We start from the raw sequence: 19,405 nt of genomic DNA on the forward strand, positions 1-19,405 counted from the left end.
AATTCATTTCAATGGCTACCTGTGAATGCAGAAGTCTTTCTAAAAACAGAATGCCTGTTCTCCCTAAAAAAGTGAGTCCTTCAAAGCAGAACCTAATCTGCTTTTGCTGAGATGTCAATCAATGAATTTCACATATGAACAGAGATAGCCCAAGTTAAAAAATCACTGTACAAAGAAACATTCATGAATATCTACCTCCTAGCTTCATCTCAGGCTGCCACAAACATTTCTGCAGCTGTGTAGCAAGCTATATCAGGATACCATTCTGGATTAAAAATAGTCTCTCTCGTTAAGCTAGTTTTAGCCCTGTAAATGTCACTCTTCGATCAGCTGATCACAACCACCAAATGTCTGTGCCTGTGTAAGGAAGTCTCTTCCAATGACAGACCTAGCTTATGCCATGTAACACATGTAAAACTACGGTCTAATTTTCACAAAGGGAAAGAGAAAATAAATAAATCAGCAATATTGTTTATATTCCTGACTCAGGAGCTCTCACCTGAGAAATGGGATGAGTCATTGCTTTTGCAAATGGCTAGAAGGTGCTTCTGCTTCCCTGGGCTTGCAACACTATTGTAAGCAACAGACCAGGGTCCTGATTCCCAAAACGTATTGTAGCACTTTGACCTCACTAATGTCAGCAATTTGAGAGAAAACAGATCCAGTTCACTAGCAGGTTTTAATTTAAAGGTACAAAGACAGTATTTCTCTAGAAGCTTGTTAGTAAGAAAATGAGGAGACTGGACACAGAATTCAAAGAGAAAGGTATATGCCCATGAAAATGCTCATAAAAATGCCCCATTTATACATGGATTTGCTGATAGCAAGAATATGCAAGCTAGACAGAGCAGGAACAGCTCTGCAAGCTTTTAGTCAACTTTCTCAGAAGACTAAGCATTTTATGGCTCCCAGTGCAACATGACAATCCAGTAATCCAAGGCCTGCAACATACAGCTGTCTTTGAAGTACCCTAGAGCTTATGGTAGCTCTGGCTGATATAGACTTAAAAGAAGGTAGTAGTGTCCTTTCTAGCTTACCATTGCTGATTTCAGGCAGATCAAATTTAGTGAAGTCCCACCACTGGAGCCGGTAGGTGGTGTTGGCAATGTTGCTGGCCACAGCTGACTGTCCATCCCCAATCACAGCACCTACAGAAAAGGGGGAAATAATTAGCAATTTAACCTCTACAAGATTATCCAGAAAAAAAAGATGGGGAGACAAAATCATAGAAAACCTTTCAAAATCCAATACTCAAAAACTCTAGGCTCTGAAAGAAACCTTATTTACAGAAATGGCAACGTGTTCCAAATAAGCCACAGAACACAGGAAATTAATAGGAAAGCATCTCTCTGCAACACATTTCTGAAAGAAAATAAAATTGATAAGAGATAAGACTCGCCCAGACACACAAGGCAGAAATCCTAAGCTATTCATTTGGTGCAAATGCATTCTTACTTACCAATACTAGTGAAGCTGTATATTTTCACAGCCCCCAAATTGCCTAGTACAGCTGTGAAGGCAGATCAGAATACATACTGATGAAAAGCGTTGCCTTGGCAAATTACACACATTTGTGGACATAATCACGGCTAACACTGTAAACTTCACTCACAGGATACAGTTGCCAATAGTATTGGCCACACAATACAGGGTTGTAACAAAGTATTTGCAAGGAAGACCTGCGAGCTGGCCCTTTGCTGCTCTGGGTAGCCCAACCTACAGCAGGGAAGGGCTGCTCTGACTAGGCGAATGACATGACCCCTGCTAACCACCCAAGGATTTGGACAAAGCCCAAAGCAGAAGGCTAAGCAGAATACTTCAGAAGCATCACTAAGAACCTAATACTCCAGGCAGAAAGGAACAGCCACTGGTAACTCAAGTCAGCATACATTTGAGAAAGCTCAGACACATTAACTGCAATTACTAGAGAGACAAATGGTGGGAAGAAACAGTTCTTGATGACAGTACTACAGCCAACACATCTCATGCTATTTGCAGTCTCTAGGACCTTCCTACCTGCCGCACACACATGCTGGCACCCAGAGAAACTCACGGTAATTTGATAAGAGAGAGGAAAACAAGATCATCCCCAAGCATCCATTACTAAAAGCAAAGCCTCTAGTTTACGCAGTCTGGATTTCAGCATCTCTGCACTGTTTCCAGGGGTAAGCACACAAAAAAGTCAGTGCCTTCACTCTCCTGAAGGGCTGGCTCAGGACCCTGCTGCCACAGCAGCAATCATGGAAGACACACCATTTTGACAACTTTGCCAGATGCCTGTGCAGAGATCTAAGAGCTTGGTAACTGCTAGTAACTGAAACTGGTATGAAGGAAGATGGGGGGAGTAGGGTAGCTGGATAGTTATTTTTCTTATCAAATCCCAGAAGAACACTCAGGCTTACAAAAAATCCAAACCAAAACAAAAACACACACACGCACATAAACAATAAAAAGCTTCCTGAAAGTACAAACACACTAATAGGTTTTATATTTTCTCTGCAAATTTGAGAAGACAGTGGGCAAGGCAAAGTAAGAAAGCAAATTATAACCTGGTGCTGAGAAATAAAGACCCCAAGAAAGCTGCTTGAGTCTTGATTTTTGGTTCTAGAGAAAGCTCAGAAATATGCCAAGAAGAAGACTTCTGAGCAGACAGCTTTACACTGTGTACTCAGCTCTGCCAGGCCTCCAGCAATCAACCAACCTCCACCATGTGTCTGCTCAGTCTCTGTACCTGCCTCTCCGTCAGATGCACACGTATCATGTGGAGAGCAGAGTTCAAAACATCTCCATGGCTCTAACATGCCCAAGGCCTTGTTCTCTATATCCCTCAAAACAAAGGGCAGATTCAGTACATTAATGAAATTACACTTTGCAGTCAGAAGTGGAAGTGGATGAAAGACAATTAACTTTTATGCTGATTCATCTTTAAAAGTCTTCTCATTGCAAGCCTTGTTTGGTGCTCATCAGGGGCAGCTCTTCTGCTGCCTTGCCTCCAGCCCCCATGTGGAGAACAGAAAACCAGCCTGTCTACAAATCTCAAGCCGCGGGACATGCTGCAGGGAAACAGTAACTAACATCACCAACACAGTAGCAACTGAGTCAGGCAAGGAAAACGCTCTGCAAAGACAGGCAACAGGAGTTCTACTGGGAGAATATAATTCCAGAATACTGATCTGATTGCAGGTAAAGGGTACAAAGTTACATCACCTCTTATGCAATAGAAGAAACACCTTAGTAGGTGTAACAAGCAATATAAAAATTGGCGAAGAACACACCCTAGGAGAATAATTGTGCCCTCCCCTCTGCAGCACAGAAGCCTCGCAACATCACTAACTGCTCCTCAAAGAGCAAATTCACCTGTCTCATCTAACTGCTCTACCTACTGGCACAAGTATCATAAAAAAGAGTTGTCAATAGTTTTCAATATTTTTCTGTAAAGATTCTGATCTTCTCAACCCTTACCTGTAACCTCCAGGTTAGTTAATGTTCAATTAAACCTCTTCATGTCCAAAGGCAGTTGCATTATACACAGAGAAGCTAACAATGGAAAAAAGCAGAACCACCCCACCCACAGGTCAGCCCCACACAAATTTCAGAGCCAGCAAAGGCTATCAACTAATGCTAATGCTCCAGGTAACACCTACCTTTATCAAAGAGATTGGGACATAGGGAACACATTTCTTGAAGTGAAACGTGCATATTCAGAAGGATTTGGCCCATTTCTCAAAGGCTCCTTAACCAGTGTGCCAAACACTAATCACAAATCAATGATCTACGTCTTTTTATTAAGTAATTATCTCTACTTATACTAATTATGTAATTGAGCAGTGCAATTATTATAACGATATACCTATAACAAAGTGGATTAACACTTGTATCACAAGTCCTGCCACATCTCCCACATGCATGCATACACTGTCCTACAGTAAACATAATTAAAGGCATGCAAACATTTCAGACAACCAATTTATGGAGGAAAATACCCCTCTGTACAGAACCACACTATCTCCTGTGTTGTTCTCTTTGGCTGGCAGGGAAGATGAGAGCATGGGTAGAAAGTTAAACTTGCTACAGAGCTTTTGTTCACCACCCAGCACAAGAACTCATTCTCAGCTGGCTTTGCCCAGTCAGGATTTCAGCCTGGATGAGAGTAGAAGGTGCTGTTGCCTCTCAAGTTGCAGTGTATGTAGCCTGGAGGAAATCAACACACTTCAGCTTCTTAAACGTGGGCAGCAACAGATCAGCTCTTACAAGCAGATGTTCTCATCAAGCACCTGCCAGTCCTGATTCCTGGGTCTTCCACTGTTTGATGGGACCACAAGTGGGTACCCAAGGGTCTCGGGCTTGTCATCCCCACGAAAGAACGACCTTTTACTGCCGAGATGATGAAGATTTCAAAATGCTGAAATCCAAAGCAAAGGCCAATTGAAATGCAGTGAACGTAGGCTTGATTGGCAGTTTTCCTGCGTCTGTCTATCACTGCGTAATAAACACTGGGTGATGGCAGAAATGAACATAAATGCTTTCAGCAGCCCCCCTTCTCCCCCACTACCCCATCTCCATCCACCCCCACTCAGCACATGACAAAAGAGTTTAAAGAGTGGGGGGGAAAAGTCTTAACAAAGACTTAAAAAAAATCCTCAAATCTTTTCTTATAGGCCACCTACACGTGACAGGTATTTATCCATCAGTCTCAATCTCCTCAGAGGATCCAGCATACCTTGGCATATGGAGAAATGAACCTTTGCCAGTCAACTATTGCTCATTTATGAATCAAGCCATGCAAGCCAATGTCTGAGTTTAGACTGAAAGGGATCTAAGGGGTGCAAAACCACCTTTCATAGCACTCCAGAACTCCCTCAGTGAAAAGCAGAATAACTCTGGACTACTACTATCAAACACTCCAAAGAACTAATACTCTAGAACTACACACAGGCTTCAGGGTAAAAGTTTTGAGAACATCTACCTATTATGGGCATTTCTTTCCCATGTATTTAACAGAAACCAAAGCTCTTTTTTTATTCCTAGACTAGATCCTTTACTCTTAAGTTTTTAGCATCTGGCAGGTTTCCTCATAGTAAGTGAAAAAATTATTAAGATGCTTACAGATAAGCTTGAGGAAGCTGGAGAATCCCCTTAGCTGATTTGTGACTCAGTTTGCAGCAGTGATTAGGCCCTGGTGTTACAAATATATTTGTAAATCTAACTGTGGAAGTAGTTATGCTAAGGTTTACGGGGTTTAACTGGGCCTGTGGTGAGGTAACTTGAAACAGTAGTGGGGGCCCAGAAACTATTGGGAATTTGCTAGGAACAGCAGGACAATAATTAAAGCGATTAGTGAAGTAAATAGAACCTGAGGAAGAAAACAAACTGTTGCTTAAAGATAAGATTAGAATCAACATATGTAAAAGGTTTGGTGATGGGGGCCTAATTAACCAGAATCCTGTGTTAGACGAGCGTGGTAGATTTTTAACCCTTGGAGACGGACATCAATTGTATACATATAACCTATGTAACTGATTTATGAACGAGACCGTGTGTCTTTGTGCACGTACAACGCTGTAGAAAAAGTATAAAAGCTGTCTTCAAGAATGGCTCGTTGGAATCCTGGCTTAGGACAATAGTCCCCAGGTTTCCCGGGCCCAGCAAATAAAGCACCGCATAAACTGATACTCTGTCGGTTTGTGTTTCTGTGAACGGGCAACACTGGTACAAAATTCCCCCTAGATTAGTACTTGCATCTCGAAGCATGAGTACCTTCGAAAAGTAATTACCTTTTTATGAAAGCATTTGTAACTGTAGCTCATACTGAGGTTATCCTGTACTTGCAGAGAGGATCTATCACAGCTGAAGAGTTTTACATGTTGTAGTTCCAGATTTACTATAATCCAGGGTCCAGGAAGTCCAAAACACTGAACAAATGCATTTGATAAACCAAGGACAAGGCTCTTCACCTTATACACCAGACTTCCTCAATCAGTTCTGAAGCAATTTGAATTCAGCTGAAATGATTACTGATCTCTGAAGCCTCGTGGAGATTCAACAGGTTCTTACACATCTCCGACCTTGAAGTATTTTACTGGGCAGCCTGGTTTGGGAAGCTGCCTTTGATCACAGTAAATACACTAAATCCTGATTTTGAATTTGACAAGTCCCAGCAAATCTCTATTCCAAGCTACCACAACAAGACAGCCTTTGAAATGTGGCTGACCTAACTATCTAAAAGTGGGCTAATGCTGCAGAAACAGTATGCAGAGCATCCTGGTATTTTCAATGATTTATTTTGCTTGTTCCTCAATGCACTAGCAAGCTGCAAATAGGAAGTGGGCAAAATGATTTCCATGAATGGATGCACAAAACGCTACTAAGAGTAGTTCAGCACACACTCAGCACTAAAGGCATCTTAAGATTCAATGTTAACTGAGAAAGCCTCTAAGAGGTCTATGCTCTCTGAGGGCTGAACTCTCAAAAAGCTACTATTTTTTCTTTACCACAGACGCATAAAATAAGAAATGTAATTTCCCATTCATGTTCATTCCTACTGTAAAATTTCCTTTTAAAAGGGGAAACACTCAGAATGCGGAGTCCCACAGTCCTGTCAGCTGTGGCAATTTTATCAGGCCTCAGCTGCAAGTAAGTAAAGATGACCGTCCTAACAGGAGCAGAGTGAAGTGCCCAGGGGCTCCACTCACATTGTAAACAATGTAAACATCATATAGAAAGGGAATGTTTCAACCACAGGTTTCAGACTTCAAAACGAAATCAGTTTATTTGCAAGAAACACAAACAAAAAATGAACAGATGCCCTGCCCAGAGCCTCCATCTCCAGTACAGTCACGATGGCTCTTTGACATCTTCCTGTATTTCTTTGTCTGATCATCTAACCATTAATATAGACATGCATTTAGTAAGCATTTGTCTTGATGGGAGGAACCAGTTTTCCCTCAGGGAAAATAGAAGACATTACAGTCGCTTTCAAATGCATCCCCTCTTATCTGAATTGTTTGCACCTCACCAAGCAAGCTGGTAATTTTTCTCCTTAATAGAGTTCACACTTCTTTGTTGCTGTTCACCCCGACAGAGATCCCCCTGCTCATGTCACTCTGCTGCACATGGAAGTAAGAAACTCAGATATGCAACAGTGTGGTGAGTTTCTAAACCAGCAAGAGTTGAGCCAGTAATAGTCTCACTAAACATCTCAGATGAGGAAAACTCTGCTTGGTGAAAAATAAGATATCGCACCACAGCCTTTGCGTATATACATTGGAGCAAGTAAATGTCACTCATCCTGCTCAGGATGACCAATAAAGAACAAGCAGTTTTAATTTCCTTGCTAAAGCCACATCAACCCTCTCAAATTCTGTTAGTGACAGATTATGGTCTAAGTCTCCAACTTGCCAGCAACTTTCTCCAACCATTCAATATCACATAGGCACTGCTGAACAGAAAAAAACCCAATCAAATTAACGTAAGGAATTCACAGAGTCACAGAATTCCTTCCTTCTACTTCCCAAGTCACTACCAATCACCTCAAGTACAGCCCTACCACAATGAAAGTCTAACAGGATTTAAGACAATTTTTGCACACTATTTCTCTGTAAGATTCATAATCTTTCATGCCATTAAAAAAACTCCCAAAACCAAAAAACTAAACCACAACAAAACACATAGAGAAATACCATCTGAACCATGGGCATACCAAAGTGTCTTATGCCTCACCTCAGTGATGAGTTGATGAGTTGAGAGAGCATAAGTGTTAAACAAATGCTAGAAAGGAGAAGGGATGAATGTGAAGTGAGAGCTTGACTTTGGCAATTGAACACAAAGTTAACAGTCACATGTTATTAATGATATGTAATTATGTAGCTTATGCATAGCTTGTAAGTTCATTCTTGAAGGGTAGTAAGTACAATTCACCAGAAAACTGAAAATTCTGCTTGCAAAAGAAGCAGAGCTACAGGCCTTGGCAGTGCTCTTACATGTGTACAACTCAAATGAAGCCCTTAAGTGCCATTTTCCTCTTTATAAAAAAATCTTTATGAACAAGGGCTGTTTAGGCTCAGATGTTTGTTTTCTCATTTGTCATGCTCTTAGCTGCAGTGGATAGAAATTTCTGTGAGAGGGCTCCATTACAGTCATTGTTTTACACTATGTAACAGCATGAATATACATGTTTAAAAGAGCAAAAACCCCACTTGTTTAGGGACAATCACGAAACTCATGGAATTCTGATGCTGAGTACAGTACTGGACACAGAAGCATTCCATGAAGCACTTGGATGGAAATGAATGTAATCAGGCTGCAAAGTCAAGGAAATCTTCCTGCAAATTGAGATGCTCTATCATTGAAAGAGTTCGACAGGAAAAGGTTATAAAAACAGAAAGAAACATCTGTTACCCTTGGCTGAAACAGTTTACAAGTTGGTTGAGAAGTGGGTGGTCAAACAACCTTTCTCTTTGTTCATTTAGGCCCCTTGCTGGAAAGGGTAGTCAAGGCTGGAGTCTTCCTATCAGGCTAAGTGCTGGAGCTGTTAAAGGAAGTTTCTGCAGACATTATCGCTTGTTTTGAGATCCTTTCTTTATTTCCATGTGATAGTGGCATGTGTTAAAAGCATGCCTCATACCACCATATGATTCAAGCAGTAAAACATGTTTCCTTCAGCACAGCCTTTTAGGGAATATATTCAAGCACTAAAAATATATTCCAATCTGTATTTCATTTAACTAATGTTTTGGTTTGACCTTTTCTGCATATTTTCAGCTTTTTATATGATTTGTCTGTATGCATAAAGAAACCCTAACATGAAACAATGAGTAAATGGTTGGAGAAAGGAATTTACACTTCCTTCATAATTTCTCTTAGTCCACACGCCATAAAATCCTCTGATTTATAAAATCAGGTGTAAGAGTCATCAAGTTACTGCCATGACATGGCGGTCAGAAGCCTATTTACTGGAAAATAGTGGGGAAATAAAGACAATTTTATCTTGTCAGTGTGAGGAGAAATTATAATCTGGGTTACAGACATTTCTGGATCTGGAGGTCCATATCAATCTACTAAGAAAATCAGTGAGACAATACCATTTGAAATCACCTCCCAAGCAAATGATGCTGCAAAAGAAAAGTGGTTTTGCAAATTAATCTGGGGGGTGGTGGGAGGGAGAGGGCAGTTATGAGGCCAAGACACATTGCTTGATGGGAGGCAGAAAATAGCAGAATTTTGCAGTCTCTGTATTCATTTCCTTTACCTTTGAAGCCACACATGAGGGCACATTCACGGCCCTCCTCCCCTGTAAGGCTCCAGAAACGGAAGGTGACTCTCCAAATCAAAATGCCACATCTCTCCTGCCAGAATTTAAGTTTAATGAAATCCCTGTGAATGAGAACTAGGAAGGTCTCAATACCTAATCTGTGCTGTGTCACCTGAGGTTTTTCCCTCTGCTATCTCTGCCACTTGTGATGCCTCTGCTCTGCTGACACAGAGTGCAATGCCTCTGCTCTGTCCCATCACTAAGTTCCTTTCATCATTACCAAGCCCTTCATTAAATGCTATTGGAAGCCTGCTTTTTAACCTCCACATCTGTGTTCATTCTCTGCATAAAACCAGAGCAAAATCTGTGCCTGACAGGCATTTCCTTTTGTAAAACTCCTTCTTCTTTCCTTTTCTGACTTTTCAGAGCATGAAATGTGCCTGCTAATTCTAATTGCCTCAGATAGAGAGTCTTGCAGAGACTAGACAAAGGGGGCATCCTTCCACCAAGCAGCTGTGAGCAGGCACCAGAGACCAAGCTCTTGAGTTTCCAGAGCTCCAATCTCACTCTGTTGCATTTATGAAGAACACAAGGACAACCTTTCACAAACAGCTGTATGGGGAATGGGGACTTGCCTTCCCAGACTTCCCCTCTCCTGCTTAAGTGGCCCTTCCAGTCCAAGAGCACATCTGAACTCATTGTGTGACCTGACTCAAGGTGGGCAGTCCTCAAATATTGATGCTGTATGTCAAAACAAAAAAAGCTAAATGTCTGGCTTTTCAGGGTCATTTGGCAGCCTGCACCCCAACACGAGCTCTCCTACTCCAGAAAAGTTTGTAAGGTCTCACTGGCATGTCCACAGCCGGCCTTTCCATTAGCAGTGCCTTGGCCAGTAGCACGGACACTGAGAAACCAATTTAGTATGGCATTAAGGCATTTTTGCCTCCAACAAGCATTAAAGAATTTAACTTTCTGGTCTATCAGCATTTGTTTGGATTCAGAGGAGAATTTTCAATGCAGCAACAAAAAACTCCTTCAGAGAGTCGCTGTCATTGTCTAACCAGAATATTCCTACTACTCAAGGCTGGTGTCCTCCACAGTTGTCACACCACACTGTATACTAGGTCTACTGCAGTTCACTCACCTAATGTAGCTGCTAACACAGTATCAGACTAATCCAGCCCTGCCACAAAATCTTGTATATAGTTTTAGTCAATTCAGAGGTCTTGCAATTTCTTGAGTCTACAGAGACTGTCTGTCAACACCCCTGCCAACTCTAGCTCCTATTCCACACAGGTTATACTTTTGCCTCAACTCCATAGCTCCTAAGTTAGTGTCACCACAGTTTTAGTTCACACACCGATTCCTCTCCTGAGAAGAGGCTCAAATAATATTGTAACAGCATTCCCATCTAACCAATATAGCTCTGCCAACAGACAGATGTAGAATAGATGCAAAAATAACAAGTGAAACTGCTTTACACAGAAAAGCCTTTTCCATTGTGAGTGTGCATTTTAACTACATGAAATTCTACTAATCCAAACAAATCAGCAAGCCAAATGCCTGCTACCGCCTCTGCAGCTCTTACTGCAAGAATATGTGCTTAGCACAACTTGAAATGTGTGTGTCTTATGCCAAAATACCCATCTGCAGTGGAGAAAAAACCTCAGCAGTATCTTTGTAGAGCTCATGCATGCCTTATCAACCACCACATTGCAAAAAAACAAACTTTCACTAATCCAAGAAGCAGAACGTTCCCTGGAAGGGTTTGAATTTTGGAGATTTAACTGTGTATCAGTACAACAAGTTTCCACAGTGGAGCCACTTTTCATTGTGGAAATAGCAGTATACAGCATTAATACAAGTGCTAAGCACAGAAACACATTCAAAGACTTGTGCTTGCCAGTGAATGGAAGACATACAAAAGTTATTACTATCCTTAAATACACTTCAAGACTGCTGTATTACAGCATAAACCTTGTGCATCCAAACTTACAATGAAAATGCTGCATCAGCTTAATGACACAGACTGAGCTACCACCACAATACAGAGCACTAAGCTAAACAGTCTCAATGGTTGATTACATTCCACAGTCGTAATATCTGTGAACAGAACAGGTCAGTTGAGGAAATACTTATCTGTTCTGAATTTGTACTTATGTAGGGCAGTTAAGATGAAGTCATGTGCTCTCAGGAAAAAATGCACCTCCATTAATCTAGGGGGAGGTCCTGACAACTTAAATAAACTCCATAAACTAACCAAGTGTCTTAGGGCAAACCAAGAGCCAACAGGCAGAATTTATAAAATGTTTTTTAACATATATTCACTAAAAGCCTCTGGCGGCCCCATGTCTCCTGCAGTCACTGTGTCTGCAAAGAAAACAGACATTAACCCTGCATAGGGTTAACGCTGGAATACAACATTAACAATACAATACACCAATACAAAGCTGGAAAGACATCATTGAAGAGAACAATTTACAAGGTATCCCCAATCTAAAGAGCAAGGAGAGAAGGCAGGACAGGAAGTGGAAAGGAAATAGCCGTCCTTGCTGTTTTCTGGATAAAGTAGTGAACTGAGACACAGCCACAAAAAGAAGACAACTAGCAAGCTGAGAAAAGACAAAATGCAACAGTAGTTTAAGTCATGTGAAGGCATTTTAAATGTAAAGCATGGTGAGATTGAAAGGAGGCAGCCCAGGCTGGAAGAACATAATGGGGAGACTACATTGTTCCAACTGAAAAAGAACATAGTAAAAGAAACATATAACAAATAAAGTACTTGGCCCTCCCAATGTTCTGAACACTTTCTCATGGAAGGAGGTTTGAGGTTGGTTTAGCATTGTCTAGATGAGAGCAATGGAAACCAGATTCACTCCTTATTGCCACTAGCTTTAATGCACAAAGAGGGGCAGCACCTCAGTGAGTGCGTAAGGATCTCCATATGGAATCGGTGCAGAGACTTGGGCTCAACGGGTGACCCAGATCCCACAGTATGTGGAGCAGGACTGACAAAGTACCTTGGTCCACACCTTGATGGACCACGTGCAGCAACGGGAAAGTAACCACGCAACATTTGTAACAGAGAGGCAGCATCAGAGCTCCCACAAGGCAGCAGGACTCCACCAAGGAGTCCTCAACTCAAAACCTTGCAGTGACTTCTGTAAATCAGTGCCACAGCTCAGTCCAACCCAGACAGGTTCAATCCACTGCATAACAAAAGAGGTTACAAGGTGAAAAGAGACTAACACCTTATCCCATTATTTTAAGAAGTAGTAGAAGGCAAACTCAAAGCCAGAAAGAATAAGGCAGAAGAAGTACTTCTTAGCCACTCAGCATGGATAGATACTTCAGATGGGGTTTATTTCTTTTTTAGGGCAGACTTGACCTTAATCCAGTTTGAATTAGCTCATAGTGTTTCCAGAGGGTGCTAAGGAGACTTATCGAAGAAGCTGCTGTACAAATTAACCACAGCTATTCCATATAGCATTTACAAGGAAGAGCGGAGGGAAATTCACGTAATGAAAATAGGGGAATCACAAGTTTATGATAAAACTTGATATTATATATAACTAAGATTTGAAGCAGGCCATGCTTTACTGGAGGTAGGGAGTCACAAACTAAAAAGAAACTGTGGTGAAAGGTTCCAAAATCTGTGTATTTTTCCCTTCCACTCCAGCAAAGCAGTTTTGGATTTCCTTCATGCTTATCAGTGTCCTCATAATGGGGGTGTGGGGGTGTGTATGTACATGTTGGGTATTTGCCTCCTTCCCTCAGTCATGCTCCCCACCAGATTTTGAGCCTGACCTATCTCCGATACCAGTACCCATTCCATCATCTATTGCAAGACAACTCTAATGAAAACTGTTACCAGACCAATTTCCTCCACTAAACTTCTCTCTTCTACTATGGCATCTGAGATCTGACTTGGCTGGTCTATCAGGAACCAAAAGACAAGACCCTCAAACTACTTCTGTGTGCAGCACACCAGGAGACATCACATGGATGGGCACATGCATGCCCACACCACGAATGCTAATATGAACGATTGTTTGAAAGGAGACAAAGTGTTTCTCCAGCTTCACTGAAACCCACGCCTGCAATCCCAGCTGCCTCATCACCACCTTTGACTCATTCCTCAAACCGTCCCCTCCTCCAGCCTCAATTTGTCTCTGCGCAGAATCTCAGCTGCTTGTAAGAAAATTACCAAGTGATATTACTTCCTCTATCCTTTCAATCTTCCTTTCCCCTCCTGCAGTTCCTCCCATCATATATACAACCATGTCCCCAGCCCCTCTAAGCATTCCACCTGCCTCTTGTGATTTTAGTGTCGGTTTCTATCACTTGACATCTGTCAGTAAACATTTGTATGCTCCCTCTCACAATACAAATATGCATTAACTTCTTGCACCTCTATATTTCAGAGAGACTCCGTATCACAGTTTGGATGTCTACCCCTATATGACCTTTCCTTCTCTAGCTCTCAAACTGCACCATATGAACTCCTGGCCGTCACTTTTCTTTTTCCCCTCCAGCATACCTTCTGTCTTCCCAACTACTACTGAAGCTGCTCTACTTCTAGTGACCACCTTCCTGGTCAAAGCTCAGAACTAGTAGTCTGTCATCATTATTTCTTTGTTAGAAAAGGTGCTAACATTTTTTGATTGTTTGATTACTCCTCCCATGCCTTATGTGAATGACTGCCACGCCTACCATGACTACCCTAACCACCCCCAAAAATGCTGAGAGAGACAAACAAGCAACTATGACCATCATACAGCTTACTGGACACTGATCTCTGCTGTCAGCCCTGAAATTACCTAATGGGTCATAAACCACACATAGGTACTCCTTCCCACCTGTTGATGCGAAAACCGATGGGTTGAAGCAGCTTGATACAGCTGAAATGGTACATTGTTTCGGGTAGTGCTTGAAGCAAGGGGAAGAGATGTGAAATTGGTTCCCAGATCAGCAAGAGTGCAACTGAGAAGCCAGACTACCAGGGAGCTCAGCAGGACCAATTGTATTTGTAGAGGCTGGCTCACAGCTCCCGCTGATTTTGAACTCTCAGAAACATAATTCCTGCCTACCAGGGCTGCTAGATTACAGCCCACACTGAGCTCAACTGGAGAGTGTGTCAACTACTGCTCAAGAAAACAAAATACAGCTTCCTTTAGCAGCAATGACTTGCAGCTCCTGCTTAGTTCAAACCCAGCTCTGAGCTCCCGCAGACACTGGAGACCATTCCCTCTTCAGCCTCATTCCAGAGGTGGTGAGTACACTAATTTAAAAAAAACAGGGCATGGAGAGAGACATATATGAGGTACATCCCCAGCTTTGGATCCTATTTATCATCATCTTTCTAGTGTACAAAATCTCCTGCTGCCTGCATTTACTTTTGATTGAGTTCAGAAGCAATGAGTTAAAAAAGCTGGTATGAGTTTACCTAGTGCTCTCCTGCTTCCTAGGGCCTGTATTTGCTATTGCACAAATACCATTTGGCTTCTCTCCTCAGTTTTCTTCAAGAATTTCCCAGTCTCAAGCAAGACACTTAACACCTTCCACATGTTTAACAAACCCAAATCACTGACAAATCCAGTCTAAGTTTTGGGAAATGTCTACAGCCTAAGTTTATTTCCCTTGCCCTTCCCAAATGCATGTTCTGAAACACCTGTATCTTCCACACAGAGAGGGCAACTTCCCAGCCAAGGTAAACAACACACAGCTAAGGTAAACCCAGAAGATAAAAGTAACTTTGAGAGGCAGGCAAGCTGTCATAACTTGCAATACCTCACCGTACATCTTCCCCCGCAATCAAGGAAAACCAACAGGCCAGAAGTATTAAATCAGCAGCACCAGCTCAGGTAACAATACTATGTGGAGGGAAAACTACTACTGCAGAATCTAATAGCTAACACAACCTTTGATTTGTATACATTAAGTGATAACAGATTCATACATTAAAGCTCAATTATAAAAAAAGCACCTAATGGTACAATCCTATCTACCTGTGACAGGGAGACTGAGATCAGCACACAGCGTTCTTACCAGATTCATGATACAATATACAACTGTGTTGCCACAGCAAGAACTCCCTCCATCTTTGTGCCAGGATGGCTATAAAAATGTCTAGGAATATATTCTATATTAGGCATAGCAAATCTGGCTCAGGGTTGCCTTGTGGTGTTGGATTTTCTTCCCCCCATATAAAACATGTAAGCAAAGATCATGACTAATCTTTTCAAAGATGACAGCCAAATGTGCAGGCCACTGAGAATTTCTGCCCCTCTGCACAGCAGATCGCACAGGCCTTTGCCTCCCCTCTGCGCTCTGGAGCATGGGTAATTTTTTAATTATTTTTTCCTTTTAAGAGGAGGCAGCAAGCTGTGGGAAAATACTTTTATGGCTAAGTGAGCTTTACCACCCACAAAGAGACAGGTCCCCAAGGGGCCCTCACCGCCCACAGAAAGATGAGTGCTTCTGCAAAGCCTTACCCCTTCTGATATAATGATATCTAGAAACTCATCACTTTAACAATGCACACAAAAGGAATCAGCCTGCACCCTTCACTTTTAAGAACACGATCATCTCTCTCCAATGCCTTTCTGAATCTCAAAGGAAGCTTTAGCTTCCCAGCCACCAGTACAAAGAAAGGCTTACTGGGACAGTTAGCAGCAGCATATACGTTATACAAGCTTTCTCGGATTCAGTGCTTGCTTCCATCATGTGGCACTGGAACAGATAACAGCCTGTGCCACTGCGCAAACGGCAAGCAGAACCTCTCCTGCACTCGGACCACTGCAGAAACCCTGTAAAGACTCCTGTACATATACCAGGAACTTCGAGGCCAGTACTATGATCATAAATTTCTTCTTGAGACCAGGCAACAATTTTGCTAGTTTAAATACTCCATGTACTGGAAAAGACACCTCTTTCAGCAATCGGCTACCACAATGTAAATGGTGAACTTTATACAGCAGACCTCCAAGAAATGAAAAAAACTCTTAACACTACGTTTCAAATATCTGTAGTTTTTTTCTAGTCTAAATTGGTCTGACATTAGGTTCTGCATCTTTCTGTGTGTTTTGTCTTTTGAATTAAAGGGTGCTGTATTAGAAATCTTTCCCCCCTAAGATATATCTAGACCAATCAAGTAACAACAAGTACCTACTACTTCTTTGATTAACTAAGTACATTAAACTTATGTCATTCCATAGCTGAAGCTTGCCTCAGATGATTCTTCCTTCAGCTATTTTTGAGTCCTGAAGTGTAGACACAAAGAGTTGCACATGAATTTGAACATCATCGGGAATGGTATCAATAAGATCATATAAAAAGATGGCAGTTTCATACTCCCTGATGTTGCCTGCCTACATAAGGTCTTAGAGTTGTGTCATCACTGCAGGAATTCACATTCCCTCGGTTCACAGACAGCTCCCCAATCCATTTTCAGAGTCACTACATTACCTAAAACAAGTGTTCACAAACTGCAAATGGGACACACATTATTTGTCCCTAGGTATCTCATCTCACTCTGGGCCGTAATAATATTCACTCAGCCACAACAGTACCATTGCTTGGATCACCACTGGGAATAAAGCACTGCAGGAAAGATCCAAGTAAACGGATTCCGATTGCCACTGTCTCACTCTATATTTTACTATCTATAAACAAAAGTGGATCGACCCCAGACCCCAAACACCTGGTTCTTTGAAAGGCCAACATCTATTGTTACAGCAATAGACTGTAACACAAAGTTTCGAAGTCTCGGCTCTTAAGAGTGCTTAACAGCTGGCTTGTTCGAAATACGTCTTACCTCTGGCCTGGAGTCATTCATAAAACTGCTTTAACTGTCAAAAAATCTTCCCTGTTGTTTCAGCTTAATTCAGGGCTTTGACTACCACTCTGTTCCCATTTGAACAGTCTTCCACAAATGCACATGAAAGCCAACTAAGTGCTAGTAACAACAACCCTGCAATCGCACCATCATCTCTTCCGCAGACCAAAAAAAAAGTGTAATTAGCACTTCAAGGCTGTGTACTTGGGACCTTTTAACCCTTTAATACGACTTTCTCATGGGGAGGACAGTCTCACTGCTCTAACAACTTCTCTCGTGGGGCGGCATAACCAAGGACAACGTACAGCAAACATCTGCACAACTCCTGAATGTAGCCAGTCACAGACTGCATCTGGCACACTTGAGCAAATGCAGATCTTTCCAGCTACTGCTAATCTCTGTGCAGTCGCACTTCCAGATACTAGTCAAAAATCCCCTGACACCTCAGACCTCATCTAGCATATCCTGTAAAATTAAGTGGCCTGCGCTCACTCTGACCAGAAGAGTTGTGCTCATTCTAACCTCACTTGCAAATAAAAATTATAAATTATGCTCATAATGTACAGCCATGGATCCAGAACAAGTCTTTCTATGGACGCTTATGCTAGATAAGCAGGCAGTTGAGGGGTTTTCTGCTTTCATTTACCAAAGGGAACAGAGAAGTAGACTCTCAGCACAAAATAAATATATAGTCATGGGAAGTTAGAAACAAAGTATTCTCCAGTTACATCTGCTCTCTCAGACAAACCTTGAAAGAGCCAGAAGTACTCTACAGGAACAGCCATTACAAGGTTTTACAACAGGATTAGCAGACAATCCCAATAGTGTAACCAGAAGCAGCTGTACCTATTCCTGAAACACAGTGTTTAACACAGCTAGAACAAACTTTATTCTACCTACACTAAACCCCAGCATCATTTCACTGTTCCTGTGCACTAAGTCAATTCAGAGAATCACTGAAGACTGAAAGTAGAAAAGAGCTCTGAAAGGCTCTAGACCACTCCCCTACTCAGAGCAGGGTGAATTACAGCAGGTTACTGGGGACTATCTCGAGTCAAACCTGAATATCTCTAAAGACAGAGACTCCACAACCTTCTCAGGCAAACTGTTCCAGCACTCTCACAATAAGAAAAGATTTTCTTAGGTTCAAATGGAATTTCAATTTGTGTCCATTGCCTTCTGCCCTTTCACTAGGCATCCCTGAAAATAGTCTGTCTCTCTACTCTTTTATTCCCTCATACACACTGACAAGATACAGTCTGAGCCCTCTCTTCTCCAGGCTGAAGAGTCCCAGGCTGAGTTCCTCTCAACCTCTTGTTTCAAGTCAGTGTCGATAAACCTTTACTCATCTTTGTGGCCCTTCACTGCACTTACTCCAGTATGCCCACGCCTTTCTTGCTCTGGGGGTCCAGAACTGGGCAAGGCACTACAAATGTGGCCTTACCAGGTCTGGATAGAAGGATCACATCCCTCAGCCTGCTGGCAATGCTCTTCCTAATTCAACACAGTATAGTGTTGGCCTTATCTTTTGCAAGGGCACATCTGCTGGCTCATGTTCAACTTGCTGTCTGCAGAACCCCCAGGTCATCTATTGCAAAGCTGCTTTCAAGACAGCAGGTCCACAGCCTGTACCGTGGGTGGGGTCATTCTTCCCCAGGTGCAGGACTCGGGGATCTCTCTGCACCGAACTTAATGAGATTTGCTGGTCCATTTCTTAGTCTATGAAAGTCCCTCTGAAAAGCAGCGTAACTTTCTGGTTCATCACTTACTCCTCCCAGTTTTGCTGTGGGTGCACTTTCACCCATCATCCAAGTGATGAATGAAGACCTTCTCTTCCAGGTATTGTCCTTGCTCTACTCAGCAGCCATCAGAGCAGGATGTAGCCTGTGTAAGATTAGCTCTGTCCGAGGCATTCAAGGTATCCACAGCACCACTCTTCTGAAGCTTCCTGTATAATCAGTGTTAAATACACTGGCAGCTACACAGAAGATTCTGCTCACTTTAGGTGGCGAATCAGAGCAAAAGCTTCTTTTTCTCTGCTAACTATACTGAAAACTTAGCCTCCCAAAAAATTAGTGTAAATACCGTCCCCCCCCAAGTGCACATTGCTATGAATTCCTATTTCCAGTTGACTCCCTCCCTCTCAACTAACACATTCCCAGACTTAGTAGATTGTGACAAACTATGGCTTGAGTTACAAAAGCTTAAAGGAAAGACAAGAACAAAAAGGACTGATCAGTAGCAGGCTTTAAAGTGCTAATAGCATGATTTTGACTCTCTAGCTCACCTTTATTGTACAAGGTTTAAGACAATGATGG

At 42.1% G+C, this 19,405-nt stretch overlaps 1 protein-coding gene across 6 annotated transcripts in view; it reads right to left on the bottom strand.

The window, feature by feature from the left end:
- AMBRA1 (autophagy and beclin 1 regulator 1) overlaps nt 1-19,405 on the bottom strand; it is a 131,266-nt gene that overhangs the window by 51,457 nt on the left and 60,404 nt on the right. For all 6 annotated transcript variants that reach the window (XM_071558475.1, XM_071558476.1, XM_071558474.1 and 3 more), the window contains one exon: nt 1,038-1,148. In XM_071558475.1, coding sequence (XP_071414576.1) covers nt 1,038-1,148 — 111 coding nt within the window. The remainder of the gene's footprint in view (nt 1-1,037; nt 1,149-19,405) is intronic.

The sequence above is a fragment of the Pithys albifrons genome, chromosome 6 (assembly GCF_047495875.1).
Source record: "Pithys albifrons albifrons isolate INPA30051 chromosome 6, PitAlb_v1, whole genome shotgun sequence".
Lineage (NCBI taxonomy): Eukaryota > Metazoa > Chordata > Aves > Passeriformes > Thamnophilidae > Pithys > Pithys albifrons.